Source organism: Ziziphus jujuba, chromosome 4 (assembly GCF_031755915.1).
Source record: "Ziziphus jujuba cultivar Dongzao chromosome 4, ASM3175591v1".
Lineage (NCBI taxonomy): Eukaryota > Viridiplantae > Streptophyta > Magnoliopsida > Rosales > Rhamnaceae > Ziziphus > Ziziphus jujuba.
This window is the reverse complement of record NC_083382.1, coordinates 5,894,311-5,914,221: the sequence shown is the minus strand read 5'-3', so window position 1 is coordinate 5,914,221 and position 19,911 is coordinate 5,894,311. Positions and strand designations below refer to the sequence as shown.

Sequence of the window (19,911 nt, the reverse complement as noted above, 5' to 3'; positions counted from 1 at the left end):
GCAAAACGATCAACACAACCATTGCCACATACCGAAATAGTCTCAATAATATTAGCTTCCTGCCTCCAGGTAGCCTGACCTGCAATTTTTTTTAAAATATTTATCGTTAATTTTATATTCTTATAGCATTTACTTATTAATTGTAATTACTTTTGTTTTCAATATTTCTTTACAATTTCTTCGTGCAATAATACTTTCCTTTAATTTATGTCAATAAATTTATTTGCAATTGAAATAGAAGTATATCTTTATCTACAATAAAATACTTATTTATTTTTTTAAGTAAGAGAAATTAAGCTGCCAATTATTTGGTTTTAATTATAATTATTTTTTATTCTGTCTTTTGATAGTTTTCGCTATTACTTTGATTAATCAGATTCTAATAAAAACTGTATTAACTTTTTGCATTTGTTTTTATAATTTTTAATTAATATATTGTGATGTCACCTAATTTTAATTTTAAAAAAAATTATATTACCTTAATTTTTAATTTATAACGATGTAATTTAAATACAAATTTTGAATTGAAATTTTGAATTTTGAGATAGTTAGAGAGGAGCATTTTGAAATGAATTTAAACACTTTATGAATTTACATTGTTTTCCAAAGAACTAAAAATAGTTCAAACAAAAATTATTACTTAAACCATATTGAAAAAAATAAAATAAAATAAAAAGGAAAGAAAATTGGTGACATTTTCCCTGTATAATAATGCTCCCCTCAACATTTTTTCTGGATCCATTACTGGTCAAAATACGAACATAAGGCCCAGAACCTGTTAAACCATGCATCTTTGTATATGCGAGTTGTAGATTCATTCCCTTACACGCCGAATCCCTCCACTCTTCATTATTTTACATCCACAGCAGAGGCTCCACCATAAATGCGAAGGGTGTTGTACAATCCCAACCTCGCAAGAATTACACCCTGGGAAATATCACAAAGTTGAAAATATTATTATTATTTTTTTGTCATCCATTGCTGATATATATATATATATATATATTTATATTGATCATTGTATTAATAATAATATAATATATATTTTAAACATTTTACAATGATTCCCTCTACTTTTGTCATATTGAACTTATAACCTTATAAATATAGATGAAGGACATACCAACAAATCAATTTCACTTTTATTGTACTATTATTTATTAATTGATGATTTAGTCAACTAAAATTTTAAACTATACAAATGAGTATTATCAGGCTTGGAATGGGCGATGGGGATCTGCATAATTAGGATCCGAGATTCCTGTTCCTGCCTACTCGCGTCCTGTATACGAATGGAAGAAGATAATTAACAGTACATGTTGATAAGTTAGAATAATCATTTATAATAACAACTTATTTATTCTTTTTTTTTTTAATTTTTATTTTTTGTGAATATTAATTAGAATTTGATTTCAAAATGAATAATATATAATTGCATATATATTCTATTGGTACCAAATCAAAACACTTGAGAAAGCAGATGCATAACAATGATACAGCATATCATTTACTATTTTCATTGCAAAAGGAGAATTATCTCATTGCTTTTTGAGACAATTCTATAATTTCATGGTTTGATGTTGAGTTAGAAGTTAAGGTTCAAAATTTTAATATTGATAGAAATATTAAAGTTAAAAATATGAAAATATCTATGAAAACATAGAAAATTATCTAATATTGATAAAAGCTCGGAAAAAAATGATAAAAGATAATGAAAATTTATTTTTTTTTTTAAAAAATTTTTATTGAAACTTTTGGCTTAGTCTGTTTAATTAAATAATTATCGAATTGACTATTAAAATTTCAAAAATATTAAATGACTATTATATTTTTCTTAATCAATGGGTTTGTAATAAGCGTTAATAGTTAAAAATATGCTATTATTAATAAAAAATAAAAAAAATACATATTTAATAAAATTATTTATTAATTAAAATATATAGAACAATTATTATAATTACATTATATTTTATAAATATCATTTCGATACTCTAAACAATTCCTGAGTGATTGAGAATTGTTTGTATCTTCTTCATTTTTATTTTAAAATGTGAAATTTAAGAAATAATTATTAAAAAATATATTTTCTTAATAATTTTATATATGATTATTAATATGCTATCGATTTGAATATTTGAAAATTAAGTTTGCATATATCAAATACCATTGAAATAAAAATTTTGAATTTTAATTTACAGAAAATATATTTCCTTCATATCTTTTAATTTTAATTTACGTTCTAATTTTTATCTACTTTATAATATATATATATATATTAAATTTATTATTATAAAAAAATAATAATAGGTAAGTAAACTTATAACTTGTGATACTAATTTTTTCTAAAAATATGATATGTAGACATATCTAATGTAATTTTGGATATTGTTTGTTAAATATGAATTTTTTGTTTTTATTTGCCTAATTATTGGAAAATAATTAAATAATAATAATAATAATAATAATAATTTGGTAAAATTTTTTACTAAATATCAATAATATTTATAAAAATCTTTGATAAAAAAATTTAAACAAAAAAAATCATATATATTTCCAAAATTTCTTTGAAAATTTATGAAAATTTTGAAAATTTCCATAAAAAGTTATAGATTTTTAAACCAAAATGTGAAGGTTTTGTAATGGATACTATGATGGAAATTTTCATGCAAATTATAGAAAAATATCCAATATTATGAAAATTATATCTATTTCTATTTAAAAGGTAAATTTCTTTTCAATGTGATGAAAAAATAAAAATTTCGAAGAAATTTCATAAAAAAATTTAATATTTTAAACTATGTTATTTTAATATATATCTATCTTAAATTAACCATCAAATCAGATATCAAAACACTTGAATAAATCTTCATTACAACCAAGATTTAAATCTTATTTTAATATCACTCAAATTTAATAGAAGCTAGCATGGGTTTGCAAGACTACCACAGCACAATTGGGGGGGGGGGGGGGGGGGGGGGGGAAAGAAAAAAACCAACAAATTAAAACTACAACAAGGATTTTATTATGCTAGTTCTGTTAAAAGGTAATTAACCCAATAAGTGAAAGTAGCAGCCTTGGAAGCATCAATGATGCAGCTGCAACAATACATAAATAGTTGAAAACGATGAGTTTTAGGCTCTTTTGTTTTATTTGTTTTATTCCCTGCTTATATGGCTATCTTTTGTTGTTTCTTTGCTGATGTGGCTTTCTTTTTGGGTTACACCCTGCGTGGTGAAGAAAATTAACAAAAAGCTGATATAAAATAGCTTCTTTCCCTGTAAGAGGAGGCAGAGACCTTTATTTTGCAAATTAGAAAATTTGAGTTTTCTTTCTTCCATTTCTGTTAGAAAGAATTTGGAATTGGACTGGACCTAATTTCTGGACAGGTTGAAGACTTGAGAATTGCTCCTTGGTGATTCCACCTGTGACTCCCTACGTCAATTGGTATCAGAGCAGTCATCCTCTTGGACTCTTCCATGGCCAATCCCGGCGAAAGCTTTTAACGAAATTCTAGTGAAGGCCAAAACTCTGTGCAGCAATACATTCTGGTCTTGCATTGAAATCTGGAGCTACTGGTTTTCATCTCCCTGAGCCTTACGGCGACCATTCTATAGCGACCCAGATGCCACCAACACCCACTCCATTGACACACCCAGCAGATCCAAATCTCCAAGACTCTCCTATCCTTCGAATTCCACAAGCTCAACGCCGTCAACTCCCAGATTTGCATAACCGTATGCCATTTTCACTTGATTCGGACTCTGAAGATGAGCTGGAAACAATGGCCGTGGGTCGAGCCAATCACACAATGCCTAACAGGTATGCTCGAGATCACCAAGCTTCAGACTACCGAATTAAAATTGATATTCCAAAATTTGATGGGTCTCTGAATATTGAAGATTTTCTTGATTGGGTACAAACTGTTGAAACTTTCTTTGAGTATATGTCCATACCGGAGGATAAACAGGTTCGTTTGGTGGCTTTCAAATTCCATGGGGGAGCTTCAGCTTGGTGGGAACAAGTCTTGAGTAATCGACGGAAATAAGGAAAAGGACCGATCCAATCTCGGTCATGGTTATGCCGAATGTTACGGGCTAGATTCCTTCTAGCTGATTTTGAACAGATACTTTACCAGCAATATCACCATTGCCACCAAGGTAACCGCTCTATTAGTGAGTATACTGAAGAATTTTATAGATTGAGTGCTTGGGTGAACTTGAATGAAACTGAAGGCCAACTAGTTGCTAGATATGTGGCTAGGTTAGTTATTCCAATTCAAGAAAGGTAGAGCTTAGTCCTGTCTGGAATCTTAGTGATGCTGTCAATTTAGCCTTTAAGATTGAAAAACAAATGGAGAGGCACACAGCTAAGACACCAGTAAAATGGAAACCTCTGCGTGAATTCTACCCACCTAAGACTAAGCCTCTGTCACCCCAGATTCCACAACCAAAGGCCACCTCTACTGACAGTTCTATGAAACAAACCGGTAGGCCTCAGAACCAACCTAGCAAGTCCTCAAACCCTTATGCTTGAAAATTTCCACTTAAATGCTTTTAAGTGTGGTCAGCAAGGTCACAAGTCTAATGAGTGCCCATTGCGTAAACAAGTTAACATAGTGGAAACTCAAGAGGATTCGGGAGAAGAATTTGCCACCGTGGGAGATGAAACCAAGTTGGTGGATGAAAACCAACGGGAACCAGTCATTTGTAATCATCTAGAAGCTATTAATATCTCTTAAGCACCCCACAGAACCTCAACGACATCCAATTTTCAATACTAAATGCACTGTCAATAAGAAGGTGTGTGAGGTGATTATAGACAGCAGGAGAAGTGAGCATATTGTGTCAAAGTCCTTGGTTAAAGCCTTGAAACTTCCAACTATGAGCCACCCAAATCCCTACAAGTTGGGTTGGATTAAAAAGGGGATTGGAACTAAGGTCATTGAATTATGCAAGGTTCATTTCAGCATAGGGAAACATTATGCTGATGAGGTTATTTGCGATGTTGTGGATATGGATGCATGCCACATCCTCCTAGGTCGACCTTGGCGGTTCGATAACTCGGTAATGTATGATGGTCGGCAGAACACTCATTCGTTTCAATGGAACGGGAAGAAAATTGTTTTACTTTCGTCTAAACCCTAACATGACCCTACTTTTCTACTTACACATGGGGTACCACCAGAACCAGCTTCGGAGAGAGGTCCTATCCTTCTAGCAATCTTGGGAAAACACTTTGAACTTCAGGCAAAACATTCATAGTGCTATTTTGGTATTATCGCTTTAGTTCACACCACTGCAGATTTTCAACTTTCGCAACCAATTCAGCAACTCCTTGAAGAATTTTCCGACATCTGTCCAAGTGAACTCCCGGATTCTCTACCTCCTATGAGAGAGATTCAGCATGCCATTGATCTGCTACCTGGGGCTAAACTTCTCAATCTTCCTCACTACTGAATGCCACCAAAGGAAGCCCAGATACTACAGCAAATGATTGAGGACTTGCTGAAGAAGAATCTTATCCGAGAAACCTTAAGCCCTTGGTTAAAGCCTTGAAACTTTCAACTATGAGCCACCTAAATCCCTACAATGTGGGTTGGATTAAAAAAGGGATTGAAACTGAGGTCACTAAATTATGCAAGGTTCATTTCAACATAAGGAAACATTATGCTGATGGGGTTATTTGCGATGTTGTGGATATGGATGCATGCCCCATCCTCCTGGGCCGACCTTGGCAATTTGATAACTCGGTAATGTATGATGGTCGGAAAAACACTCATTCGTTTCAATGGAACTGGAAGAAAATTGTCTTACTTCCGTCTAAACCCCAACATGACCCTACTTTTCTACCTACACATGGGGTACCACCAGAACCAACTTCGGAGAGAGGTTCAATCCTTCTAGCAATCTCGGGAAAACACTTTGAACTTTAGGCAAAACATTCACAGTGCTGTTTTAGTATTATCGCTTCGATTCACACCACTATAGATCTTCAACTTTCGCAACCAATTGAGCAACTCCTTGAAGAATTTTTCGACATCTATCCAAGTGAACTCCCAGATTCTCTACCTCCCATGAGAGACATTCAGCATGCCATTGATCTACTACCTGGGGCTAAACTTCCCAATCTTCCTCACTACCGAATGCCACCAAAGGAAGCCCAAATACTACAGCAAATGATTGAGGACCTGCTGAAGAAGAATCTTATCCGAGAAAGCCTACGCCCTTGTGTCGTACCAGCTCTTATAGTCCCAAAAAAGAATGGTGAATGGAGGATGTGCATTGATAGCCGTGTTATCAATAAAATAACTACAAAGTATCGGTTCCCCATTCCCCGATTGGAAGATATGCTAGATAAATTAAGTGGGGCTTAAGTGTTCTCTAAGTTGAATCTTCGTAGTGGCTACCATCAAATCCTAATAAGGCTCAGAGATGAATGGAAGACAGCATTCAAGACTCCCTAGGGTCTTTATGAGTGGCGGGTCATGCCCTTCGGGTTATGTAACCCACCGAGTACTTTCATGTGTTTGATGAATCAAATTCTATAGCCTCTTATTGGAATCTATGTGGTGGTCTACTTCGACGATATTCTTGTTTATAGCCACTCAACCGAAGCCCACATTCACCATGTGCAGCAGGTTTTCGAGATACTCAAGGCCAACAATCTATTTTTAAACCTCAAGAAATGTTCTTTCGTGAGTTCAGAACTTCTTTTCCTCGGATTTATTGTGGGCAAGCATGGAATCAAGGCCGATCCATCCAAGGTTGCTGCAATCCGCAATTGGACACCCTCCTCAGTCACCAAAGTTTGTAGTTTCCATGGACTCGCAACTTTCTATAGACGTTTTGCTCGAAACTTCAGTTCTATCATAGGACCACTAACAGACTATCTTAAGAAAGGAAAATTTCAATGGGGACCTGTGTAGCAGCAAAGTTTTGAAACTCTGAAGCAACGCCTTACTGAAGCTCCTGTGTTGGCACTACCCGACTTCGATAAGGTTTTCGAAGTAAAAATGGATGCATCTTCCACGGGCATTGGAGTTGTCCTTATGCAAGAGCAGTGCATTATTGAATTTTTCAGTGAGATATTGTGCCTAGCACGACAAATGTGGTCTGCCTACGAGCAAGAACTATACGCCATTGTGAGAGCCTTAAAGCATTGGGAGCATTACTTAGTTCAATGGGAGTTTGTCCTGCATTGTGACCACCAAGCTTTGCAACATTTCAATTCACAAAAGCATATCAACAAGATGCACATCCGCTGGTCCCAATTTCTTTAGAAGTTTCCTTATACATTCCACCATAAAGCGGGAAAACACAACCGAGTAACAGATGCTCTCAGCTGTAAGGTGAACCTACTTAATAAGTTGCAATTAGAGGTTGTGGGGTTCTTTGCTCTACAAGACCAGTACCCCGATGATCCTGACTTCAGGAATATTTGGCATAAGTGTCGTTTGCAGGAGGCAGCCGGAGATTTTCACATTCACGACGGTTACCTCTTTAAAGGGTTGCAGCTATGTATTCCTCGAACTTCTCTTCACTTTAAGCTAATTAAGGACCTTCATGGAGGTGGTTTAGCTGCTCATATAGGCCGAGATAAAACCATTTCTTTACTTGAGGAAAGGTATTTTTGGCCTAATCTCAAACAGGATGTCTCTAAATTTGTCAAGCATTGTGCAACTTGCCAAATAGCCAAAGGCAAATAGCAAAATACTAGACTTTACACTCCCCTACCTGTCCTCAACAACATTTGGGAGGATATTTCACTTGATTTTGTCCTCAGGCTCCTTATCTTACAGCGCAAAGTTGATTCCATTTTGGTTGTAGTTAATCGGTTCTCCAAGATGGCTCATTTTCTCCTTTGCAAGAAAGATGTCGATGTTTCCTATGTGGCCAACTTATTCTTTCAAGAAATTGTGAGACTTCACGGTATTCAAAAATCGATTACCTCTGATAGGGATGTCAAGTTCCTTAATCATTTTTGGAAAACCTTATGGCGCAAGTTCGATACCGTGCTTCAGTTTAGTAGTGCTTATCACCCGCAAACAGATGGCCAAATGGAGGTTGTGAATCGTACCCTAGGCTCTATGCTACGTAGCCTTGCTGGTGACTCTCCAAAACAATGGGACTCATATTTAGCCCAAGTTGAATTTGCCTATAACAGCATGATTAATCATTCAATAGGATTTAGTCCATTTTCTATTATCAACCTTGCTTCCACTCCCTTTCCTCCTCACAAAGCTGTTGAAACTTTAGCAAACAGAATTCAGGAAGTTCATGCTCGAGTCATATGGAATTTGAACACCAGCAATGCTTGCTACAAGGTTGCAATTGATCTTCATCGCTGCCACAAAACTTTTGAAGTTGGTGATCTTGTTATGGTCCACCTTCGAAAAGAACGATTCCCTGCTGGCACCTACAACAAGCTTCAAGCTAAAAGGATTGGTCCCTGTCGAATTCTAAAGCAATGTTGACCACAAATTGAGCTCCCTTCACATCTAAAGATTTCTAACACTTTTAATGTTGCAGACCTCTTTGATTATCATCCACCAGATGCTCTTGCTTATTCTTCTCCTTCTTCACTCGTGGTCGAGCTTTCTCGCAGTGGGAGCGAACATGATGAGTTTTAGGCTCTTTTGTTTTATTTGTTTTATTCCCTGCTTATGTGGCTGTCTTTTGTTGTTTCTTTGCTGATGTGGCTTTCTTTTTGGGTTACACCTTGCGTGGTAAAGAAAATTAACAAAAAGCTGATATAAAATAGTTTCTTTCCCTATAAGAGGAGGGAGATACCTTTATTTTGTAAATTAGAAAATCTGAGTTTTCTTTCTTCTGTTTCTATTAGAAAGAATTTGGAATTGGACCGAAGCTAATTTCTGGATAGGTTAAAGACCTGAGAATTGCTTCTTGGGGATTCCACTTATGACTCCCTACGTCAATCAAAGAGAGCAATCTCCTTCATTGCTTGCCCTACAAGCTTCTGCGTGAACCTCTTAGATTCTTCAATGCCCATGAACTAGGTATAAGTTGCCTTGTCGCTTTCCAAATCTTTCCCGGCTGTCCTTCCTAATTCTTTGGTGGACAGTGTGATATCTTGAATGTCGTTCACGATCCGACACACCAACCCAAGATGCCGAGCATACTTCTTTAGCCTTTGGATTTCCATTTCATTCGCTCCTCCAATTATCGCCCCACAAACCATAGAAGCCTCTAAGAGCTTTGATGTTTATTGACATAAATGTACTCTAATTCTTCCATGCTCACTTTCTTTCCCTCACAGCGCACATCCAATAGTTCTCCCCCTATAGCGGAGCCAACGGCCGAACCCAGCTCAACAATAGCACCAACCACACAATCGAGAGGCACTTCTATACTCCCTTCTGCTATATGCTGGAAGGAAAGGGGGAGAAAGGAACTAGTAGTAAGAATTGCAGTCTCTTCACCAAACACCTTAGGTGTCTGGGAGGAATGACACCCAGACGACACGTCATTTTTTAATTTTTTTAATTTTTTTTTTTTTGGGTTCCATTGACATCCCTGAGTATGAAAAATAAATAAAGGATGAAGGCAGGGAAATCAATGAATTTGATAAAGAATAATGTTAGTTTGTAATAATGTTAGTTTGTAATGAATAAACATAATATATGTATATATATATATATATATATATTTGTTAGACTTAGGGATATAAGGATTTTTACCCTGATCGAAGTTTAAATCCTAAAGTTAAAGGTGTTATCTCACTAGTGCATGATACTCAAACTCTGTCTAGAAAACTGCTTTTGTGGGTTGAAAAGAAGAATATTTATAAAAATGTACTTGATCCTTAAGAAACTAATTATTTTCTTTTTTGATTTGTATACAGATAAATCCTTGACCCTAAACTAATTATACAGATAAAATAAATATAAAGTGAATGATTTGTATAGCATATATAGGTGTTGGTAGGTCTGAGTTTTTATGATCAAATCAGGTTAAACACAAGCAGTATGGGGAAGAGATGTAGCTACATTAGTTGACATACTTATATAGAAGTGGTGGACATGTTGCAGTCCAGCTTAACCTATACGTTCAGATTATAGTCTGCAACTTTCTATGCACATTTATTAGACATATATTGTATGTTAAGAAATAATAAAATATAACATGAATATGATATGTATATATACAGTCCAAGGGCTGCTTTTGATTGGCTTATAACAATCTATCTGTTGCGTAGCTTCTATGTAGTCTTCCACCTCTATACTTCACTTTCTTGTTTTTATTTATTGGGTGAATTGACTACTTTCTCTCCAGTCATTTCAATATTTCACTTTATATGCTTCTGCATGTAGCATCATAATTGGCCACAATTGTGGGTTGCTCTATTAAAACCCCACTTTAAACTATAGTAGCATTAGAAATCTTAGTTGCTTTTCAGACCTTTTTTTTCTTTTAAGTTTTTTCTTCTTCCTTTTTGCTAGGGTAATTTATTACTAAAAATCAGTACTTGGAGACAAGAGAAAAATACTTTATGATTAATTAGATTTGAAGTTGAGATTTCCAGAGTTAGTACTTGTTAATTGTTAGTACTTTCTAAAGGCATATATATATATATATATAGAGAGAGAGAGAGAAGATCGGTGCATAAAATTTTAGGTACATGGTTAGCTAGAAGCAAACATGCAAACACTTTATCCCTAAAAAAGAAAAAAAAAAAAGAAGAAGAAGAAGATAGAAAGAGTTAGAAGTAAACACACTGCTATACAGTAAATGTTCAGTAAATGTTTTGTAGATGGCATAGACAATATCCTTAGGAAGAGAGCGTATGAAATTGAGGATTGCAGATATTTATATCTATATACATAGTTGACAATGTGGTTAAAGATAGATAAAAATTTATTAATGTTGTCAATGTACATTTGTAGGTTGTACTTTATAATGGCAACCAAAGAGGAACTTGTGAGCTCAATCGAAGAAGGGAGGTAAGAAGGTGCAAAGTAAGAGACGCGGTGGTAGCACATCAGCACCCGACTCTAAGCGTCGACGAACTACTAGGTAGCAAAAATGTGAACCCATATATCTTAAGATTTGGTTGGAAATTATTATTATCAAGTTAGGGTGGAAAAATAGGGTATGATTAAATGGTTGATGTCCGTTCCATTTATGTAATTCATTTTGCAGCCCTTTGACGCTCCAAAGGAACAGATCTTTCAGGATGCCGATATATTTAAAGTTAGGGCACATTCATTTGGGAATCGAATAGAAGCGAACAAAATAATTACAAATGTCCTCATAAGTGAGCAGCTGGAAAAGTATAGACGAACATGTTTTGGACACTTACTTGACATGAAGAACCTTCGGTTCTCTGGTCATCTAGTGCATCACCTGCTTTGTAGACGAGTTATGTCCAACAATCCAGAAGTACTGGAGTTTAACTTCGGCAGATCTGGAGTGCGGTTTACAAAGTGGGAATTCGTACTCATTAGTGGCTTAAAGTTTTGTAGGTACCCTTCCATGTATGATATGCAAATTTCCAAAGGAAAGGAGCTCCCCACGAGGTTGCTAGATGACAGGACTAACTTGAAACATCCTGAACTGGAACGAATATTCAAGGGTACACATTTTGTGGATGATTGGGATGCTGTAAGAATTGTGTTACTATATTTCTTAGTTCATGGTGTACTCGAAATGGATCCGAAGGTTCAAATAAATAGAAAATTTATTGATTTGGTTGCTGATATCGAGGTATTCAATTCCTACCCTTGGGGCATTTTGAGCTATAAGGAGACGATCGACTCATTCCACAATGCAGTCCAGCATAGAGGACGTGTAGTAAAGAATAAATCATAGTCGTATGACCTAAAAGGTTTTCCATTGGCGTTTCAGGTACGGTAATATATTTAATACATGTAGCGTTTACTTAAAAATTATATTTAATAACCTATAATTTATATTTTGTAGTTGTGGGGGTTTGAAGCAATCCTTGATTTTGGTAACCATTTTGGTGAGCGGTGGGAAACCCGTTGTTCGAGGATCCTTGGATGGCATGCTACAAGTCAACCAAACCATTTTGCTGTCCATAATTGGTTCACCTCAAATACCAATGTACGGAAAATTTATTTAGACTACATGGTATGACTACATTAAAGTTAAATTACCAATGTCAGTTTCCAAATTTACTTTTTTTTTTCCTTTCTTCATTTCATGTAGTATGTTGTGCACTGGAGGTTAGATGCTACCGATGAGGAGAAGACTATGGATTATTGGTGAACAATAGCAGTGAACATACATGAAGTATAATGCACCACCACTTGTAGCACCGATAGCCACCGTTGGCGCTAAGGATGCATCCAAAGCTGAGGAACATTCTAGTGGCCCTCCAGATGCTAATTTCAGGGTATGCAATTGTTATTTGCATGCAAATTTGTATTTCATATGTTGTACTAATATATATTGACTTATGTTTTGGATAATGATATTGATTAGCTTGCTTGCTTGGAGGAAAAATTTGATGAATTAAAGAAAGAGATGGCATAGTTAAGGAAGATGCTTAGTTCTGTTATTGACCAACAAAAGCATCAGGTATCATTTAGACAACTTAGTATACTTTAGGATTTTAACATTATTAAATTATATATTTTAATTCAGCAATTATTTGTTGTTAGGGTTTGGGAACTGCAAAATAACCATTGTGTTTTGCAGGCCGAACATCATATGCACACCCATTCAACGTCATCTTCGGTGCGACCATCATCCCCTATGGCACTGTCATTTGGAGAGCAAGCCGAAGAATTTGATGCACCCATAGACGGTTCCAATGGTAGGAAGGAGGATGAGGATTTTGCAACACCGTTCGAGCCTATCGTACTTAGAGGACCCTATGTGGAGGATTCCTGGGCTTTGGTGCCACATCGGCCTTTGCATTTAGGATGGGATATCAGTGCTTCGGTTGACAGTCCACATCATGACCAATCAGCTGAGATTGAGGTGGAGGATTGGACACATAAAGTTGGTGATACAAGCCGATTCGATAGAGTTTACCACCAGTCACATCACGTCATCTCTCCTTACACTGATCCGTGTAAGAAGAAGGTCAAATTTAATCTCAATCGACATATTGATGCATCGAAGGGGAGGGTGTTCGATGAATGGTATAGGGTGGCATCAAATGAAGCGACCGTGTGTACATCTTATATGATAGTGGGGAAGGAATTTTTTGCTGAGCTACTTACCTCTGAAGGATAGTTGACTTCCGATGTAAGTTATATACTTTATTTTCATGTAAATTCATTGTGTTCCAACGTTTGGAATGATGTTTTATTTATCACCTCGCACTTGTTATTTATTTCCTTTAATGTGGTTTTGCAGGATATTGACACTATTTTGTATTTCATACGAAAAAGGCGGTTTGTGAATGAAAAGATGTTCACCCACAACTGTGCCATATTAGACGTGTTATTTTGGGTAAGATGATGGGATGTTACTGCTTTGCTTAATGTTATATTGATGACATTTTATACTGTATCTATTTAATTATTTGGCAATCATCCATTAAAGGGTGTTATCCCATATGGGGGGCATCTCGAAGCACATATTCATGTGATTCGACACTTCGTAGCTATGTGCATGGGAAGTCACCCAAACCTAGCGTGCCGTGGCGAAGATGTGATTATGTAAGTCCCTACATATATTTAAAAAAATTCTGACTAAGTTTCCCAATTTGTGGATAATGAGGTTATGTTCTAATTTGCAGGTGTACATCCCTGTCAACAATGGAGGCGCCCATTGGTTGGTAGCATATGTGGACTTGAAGGCGTGACATATTGATTTATATGATCCAAATATGGGAAATAAATATGTCCAGAATAAAGAGTTGAAAAATGCGGAATGCCTTACGTATATGCTGCCTTACCTATTAAAGGGTGGGGGATATTACGAGAAGAATCCGAATGTGCTTCCCACTTTAGGGCCATTCATGATGACCATGATAAAAGATGCACCCCGCCAATATAATGGGTATGAATGTGTTGTCATTTCAAACCACTTCTATTGCTGCTGTTTAATTGTGTTTACGTGTGGAAATACACGTGGTTGGTTTTCATTAATGTTATTCATTAATGCTATTCTGCAGGGGTGATTGTGGCGTCTACGCTTTGAAATTTATTGAATACAAGAGCAATGAGGACCCTAATCTTTCATTTGGCCCGGAAGACATTAGCTTTTTTAGAAAAAAATGTGCTGTTGATGATTTATACTTTAATAAACTTTCAATGTAGATCGTATGTTTAATGTTATGACACCCTATACTAATGTTATCTTAATATGCTGAACCTAGCTTTAGTAATGATAACCGTTGATAAAAAAAAAATAGAAAAGAAGACCCTCAGTTGTGTTAAAAATTCAAACAAAGATGATTACCGATGCTGCATCGATAATTCCCGATGCACCATCGGTAATTACCGATACGCTTTCGATAATATCAATTCACATAATGGGTGTTTCTGGCAACAACATGCAAAATATACATTCATCAATGCCCCCAAACAATAAAAAACCCCAAAAGTTCAGAAAAAGTTTTTTAATTGGCAAAAAAATTTGATTACCGTAGGTTTCATCGGTAATTACCAAAACCCCTGTGGTAATCACATTTTACCAATTTTTTTGCACCCACAAGTCCCCTAGTGTATGTTAAATGCAAAAACATGCAAAATATAGATTCTTGAATGATCCTTAGGAGAAAAAATCCCAAAAGGTCTGAAAAAGTTCTCAAATTGGCAAAAAAATTTGATTACTGTAGGCCTTTGGTAATTACCAATGAAACCTACGGTAATCAATTTATACTTGTTGGAAAAATTACCATAGGTTTCATCGGTAATTATCGAAACCCTTATGGTAATCACATTTTACCAATTTTTTGGCCCCCACAAGTCTCCTAATGTGTGTTAAATGAAAAAACATGCAAAATATAGATTCTTAAATGATCCTCAGGAGAAAAAACCCCAAAAGGTCTGAAAAAGTTCTCAAATAGGAAAGAAAATTTGATTATTGTAGGCCTTTGGTAATTACCAATGAAACTTACGGTAATCAATTTATACTTGTTGGAAAAATTACCATAGGTTTCATCGGTAATTACCGAAACCCTTATGGTAATCACATTTTACCAATTTTTTAGCCCCCACAAGTCCCCTAATGTGTGTTAAATGAAAAAACATGCAAAATATAGATTCTTCAATGATCCTAAGGAGAAAAAACCCCAAAAGTTCTGAAAAAGTTCTCAAATTGGCAAAAAATTTGATTACTGTAGGCCTTCGATAATTACCGATGAAACCTACAGTAATCAATTTATACTTGTTGGAAAATTACCGTAGGTTCATCGGTAATTACCTAAACCCCTATGGTAATCACATTTTACCAATTTTTTGGCCCCCACAAGTCCCCTAATGTGTGTTAAATGAAAAAGCATGCAAAATATAGATTCTTAAATGATCCTAAGAAGAAAAAACCCCAAAAGGTCTGAAAAAGTTCTCAAATTGGCTAAAAACTTTGATTACTGTAGGCCTTCGGTAATTACTGATGAAACCTACGGTAATCAATTTATACTTGCTGGAAAAATTACCGTAGGTTTCATCAGTAATTGCCGAAACCCCTATGGTAATCACATTTTACCAATTTTTTGGTCCCCACAAGTCTCCTAATGTATTTTAAATGCAACAACATGCAAAATATAGATTCTTAAACAATCCTAAGGAGAAAAGCCCCAAAAATTCTCAAATTGGCAAAACAATTTGATTACTGTAGGCCTCCGGTAATTACCGATGAAACCTACAGTAATCAATTTATACGTGCTAGAAAAATTACCATAGGTTTCATCGGTAATTACTGAAACCTCTATGGTAATCACATTTTACCAATTTTTTGGCCCCCAGAAGTCCCCTAATGTGTGTTAAATGCAACAACATGCAATATGTACTTTCTTCAATGATCCTAATGAGAAGAAACACCAATAGTTTGGAAAATTTTGATAATTTGATAACTTTTTCCGAACTTTTGGTGTTTTTTCTCCTTAGGATCATTGAAGAATCCATATTTTGCATGTTGGTTCATTTAACACACATTAGGGGACTTGTGGGGGCCAAAAAATTGATAAAATGTCATTTCCATAGGAGTATTGGTAATTACCGATGAAACCTACGGGAATTTTTCCAGCAAGTATAAATTGATTACCGTAGGTTTCATCAGTAATTACCGAAGGCCTACAGTAATCAAATATTTTTGCCAATTTGAGAACTTTTTCAAAACTTTTGGGGTTTTTTCTCTTTAGAATCATTTAAGAATCTATATTTTGCATGTTTTTTCATTTAACACACATTAGGGGACGTGTGGGGGCCAAAAAATTGGGAAAATGTGATTACCATAGGGATTTCGATTATTATCTATGAAACCTACAGTAATTTTTCCAGCAAGTATAAATTGATTACCATAGGTTTCATCGGTAATTACCGAAGGCCTACAGTAATCAAATCTTTTTGCCAATTTGAGAACTTTTTCAGAACTTTTGGGGTTCTTTCTCCTTATGATCATTTAAGAATCTATATTTTGCATGTTTTTGCATTTAACACATATTAGGGGACTTGTGGGGGCCAAAAAATTGGTAAAATGTGATTACCATAGGGGTTTCGATAATTACCGATGAAACCTACGATAATTTTTCGAACAAGTATAAATTGATTACCGTAGGTGTCATCGGTAATTACTGAAGTCCTACAATAATCAAATTTTTTTGCCAATTTGAGAATTTTTTCAGAACTTTTGGAGTTTTTGCTCCCTAGGATCATTTAAGAATCTATATTTTGCATGTTTTTGCATTTAACACACATTAGGGGACTTATGGGGGCTAAAAAATTGGTAAAATGTGATTACTGTAGGGGTTTTGGTAATTATCCATGCAACCTACGGTAATTTTTCCAGCAAGTATAAAGTGATTACCATAGGTTTCGTCGGTAATTACTAAAGGCCTCCAATAACAAAATTTTTTTGCAAATTTGATAACTTTTTCAAAACTTTTGGGATTTTTTCTCCTTAGGATCATTTAAGAATCCATATTTTGCATGTTGTTGCATTTAACACACATTAGGGGACTTGTGGGAGCCATAAAATTGGTAAAATATGATTACCACAAGGGTTTCGGTAATTATCGATGAAACCTACGGTAATGTTTGAAGCAAAAACAAATTGAACGTTTTCATTTATTAATGTCATTTTTTCTCTTACTTTGTTAGCAGTTATCATTAATAATGCTACATTTAGCATGTTCTTGGTTGGAACATACATGATTGAAGTTGTCGGATGGAATTGTGGTGATTCTTTTACGACGGTGTACAAATGTCAATTACCGACGGTGCATCGGTCATTACCAGCTAGTAGTCATATCATCCGTGCAACAGTAAGAAACCTACAAAAAATTGAACCAAAAACTGAACACAGAATGATATGTTATCAACAAAATACGACAAATGACTTTGACAACAAAAGAACACATAAAACCAACGTCTATTATGCCAAAACACATGTTACACGGTTGAGCTACTAATTGCATTCCTGACTACATTGCATAACACACGCATACCGCATAACATGCCCCCATTGTCTTAATATAGCCTCGAGTGATTTATGGTCCTTCGGTTGAATGGTGCTGTTGGTTGGTAGTGCTGTCAAGAGGTACGGCAGCCGAGCATGATCGGCTGCTGTGACCAATCTGTTTGCACCTCCCGCATCTATATTGATGACGCTCTTCTCTTTGAGATTGAATCCTCTTCTTTCTTGGTCTTCCTGACTGTTTGCCAATCTTAGGTGGAAGTACAAGCTGGTTTATGACATCATCTAGAGCATGCCACTTACATTTATCTCCAAATGGATATATGGTTTCTGAATATGCGTCATGGAGTGAGTCAACTGAGTAATGGGCCGAGCAAAGGATATATGGAGAAATATGTCGATGCTTACATGCTGCAATTGCATGGACATAAGGAAATCCATCAATGTCAAATTCCTTGCATGAGCACGTCTTATTTTCTAAGTTAACTACTCTAACGAATACGCCATAGCCAACAACTTGAAACTCATATAAGTTTAATGGAATAACACGTAAGCCTCTGCCATTATTTGAGCGCTCTTGCATGATATTTTTCAACCAATTAGTAACAGGAGTTTGCACTGCAGCTACATTAGTTCGACATTCGTACCACCACTTTTGCAAGATATCATGAATGTGATCTAGTAATGGCAAAAGAGGTTTATCCCTAGCATCAAAAAGCACAAAATTCATGCTCTCTGCGATGTTAGTTGTCATTATGTTGTATCTATTGCCCGGAAAATGTGATTTAACCCATTTTGCAGGATTTGCATCCTTGAGATATTGTAAAACTTCAATACTAACCCCTTCTAAAAGCTGGATGGCCTTATCAAAATCCTCAACAATATATGCTTTAGCTACATCATTAAAAGTTGATATAATCGCATTGACATTACCTTTATACTTCTTAGCACGCAATTTGTACTAAGATGATATGTGCAGTGGCCATGGTGATTATTAGGGAAAACTATACATATCACTCTTGCAATGCTCTTGTGTCTGTCCAATATAAAAGCTATATTCGGATCATCCCCAAACGCTTCTTTAAATCTCTAAAAAAACCACGTGTAAGCCGCATCCGTCTCCCCAGGGCCTATTCCATAAGCAAGTGGATAAATTTGATTGTTCCCATCCAAACATGATGCAATATATAACAAACCTCTATATCTATTTTTCAGCGTAGTTCCATCGACAGCTACGACTCTCCTCATATGCTAAAACCCTCTGATGCTAGCTCCAAGTGCCATGAAAAAATATAAAAATCTGTTTTGATTGTCAGTTTCAATTTGAGTAAACGTGCCCAGATTTTCGCTCTTCAAAACATGACTCCATAAAGGAAGTTTTGCATATGACTCTTCTGGCGTGCACCACAACCTGATAGTGCAGCTTCCTTAGCGGCCCATCCTTTGTTGTAGCTTATGTTTACTCCGTAATTAGAGCGAATATCATGCACGACATCTCAGGGTTTGTATTGTCATGAAATCCCATCAAACGTTGGCTGGATGATGTCTCCGATAACTAAACTTGTTGCTTGAAGATGATCCTTTTTCATGATATTTAAAGATCAAATATGCTCATCCTTGAAGGCTCTAATCATGAAGGCCTCTGTATTATCACCATGTAGCTTGGTAGCACGTAATCGCCACATGCAATTGTTGTTTACACATACAACCTCATATTTGACCCTATCTGACTTCTTGACCTTGAATTCAAAATTTCTCCTTAGTGCATAAAGACTAAGATTCTTCTGTAGCGCATTCTTACTCGAAAAGAGTTGGTTCATTCGAATGATTTCATGGGTATTGACAGATGAGAAGCAACGGTTAACCCTATGTTCAGCAATGGATGCAGTAGAATCCTGTCGAATGTCCAAATGGTTTTCGGTATAAGGAGAAGCAAGCACATCATCATTCACATTACCAATTGGACTATTACCATAAGGAGAATCACCATGTCGATTATCACCAGCTGAAAGTCCCGAATGTTGGGTCCAACAAATGTCACGTAACTCATCTTCACTACGATCAGTGTTGACCTCAACCTCAAATTGTTCATCTTTATCATAATCATGTCCACGATATTCATTCATATCATTAGTGTCAAAGCACTCATTATCATGATCATGTTCCACACATTGCACATCGTTTTCACAAATTTTATTTTCGGAGAATCCAGGTTGAGTTTCCAGATTATGAAGTTCGGTCGTTGGGAACTGCATGTTAGCATCAGAGGTACATGTAGCTGTCTCTGGAACTGCAGATAGTGGGGCAACAGTCATAAATCCTGAACTTGCAGGTATGC

The 19,911-nt window shown here is 35.7% G+C and overlaps 1 protein-coding gene and 1 pseudogene across 1 annotated transcript; one reads left to right on the top strand and one right to left on the bottom strand.

The window, feature by feature from the left end:
- The first annotated feature begins 5,566 nt into the window (after positions 1 to 5,566).
- On the top strand, positions 5,567 to 8,629 carry LOC132803511 (uncharacterized). Its single transcript, XM_060816704.1, has 7 exons — positions 5,567 to 5,888; positions 5,988 to 6,292; positions 6,548 to 6,805; positions 6,926 to 7,199; positions 7,308 to 7,623; positions 7,783 to 8,444; positions 8,529 to 8,629. Exons 1-7 carry the CDS (start codon positions 5,567 to 5,569, stop codon positions 8,627 to 8,629), a joined length of 2,238 nt encoding a protein of 745 aa, XP_060672687.1.
- A 302-nt stretch (positions 8,630 to 8,931) lies between these two features.
- On the bottom strand, positions 8,932 to 19,888 carry LOC107416290 (geranylgeranyl pyrophosphate synthase, chloroplastic-like; annotated as a pseudogene).
- Positions 19,889 to 19,911: the final 23 nt, after the last annotated feature.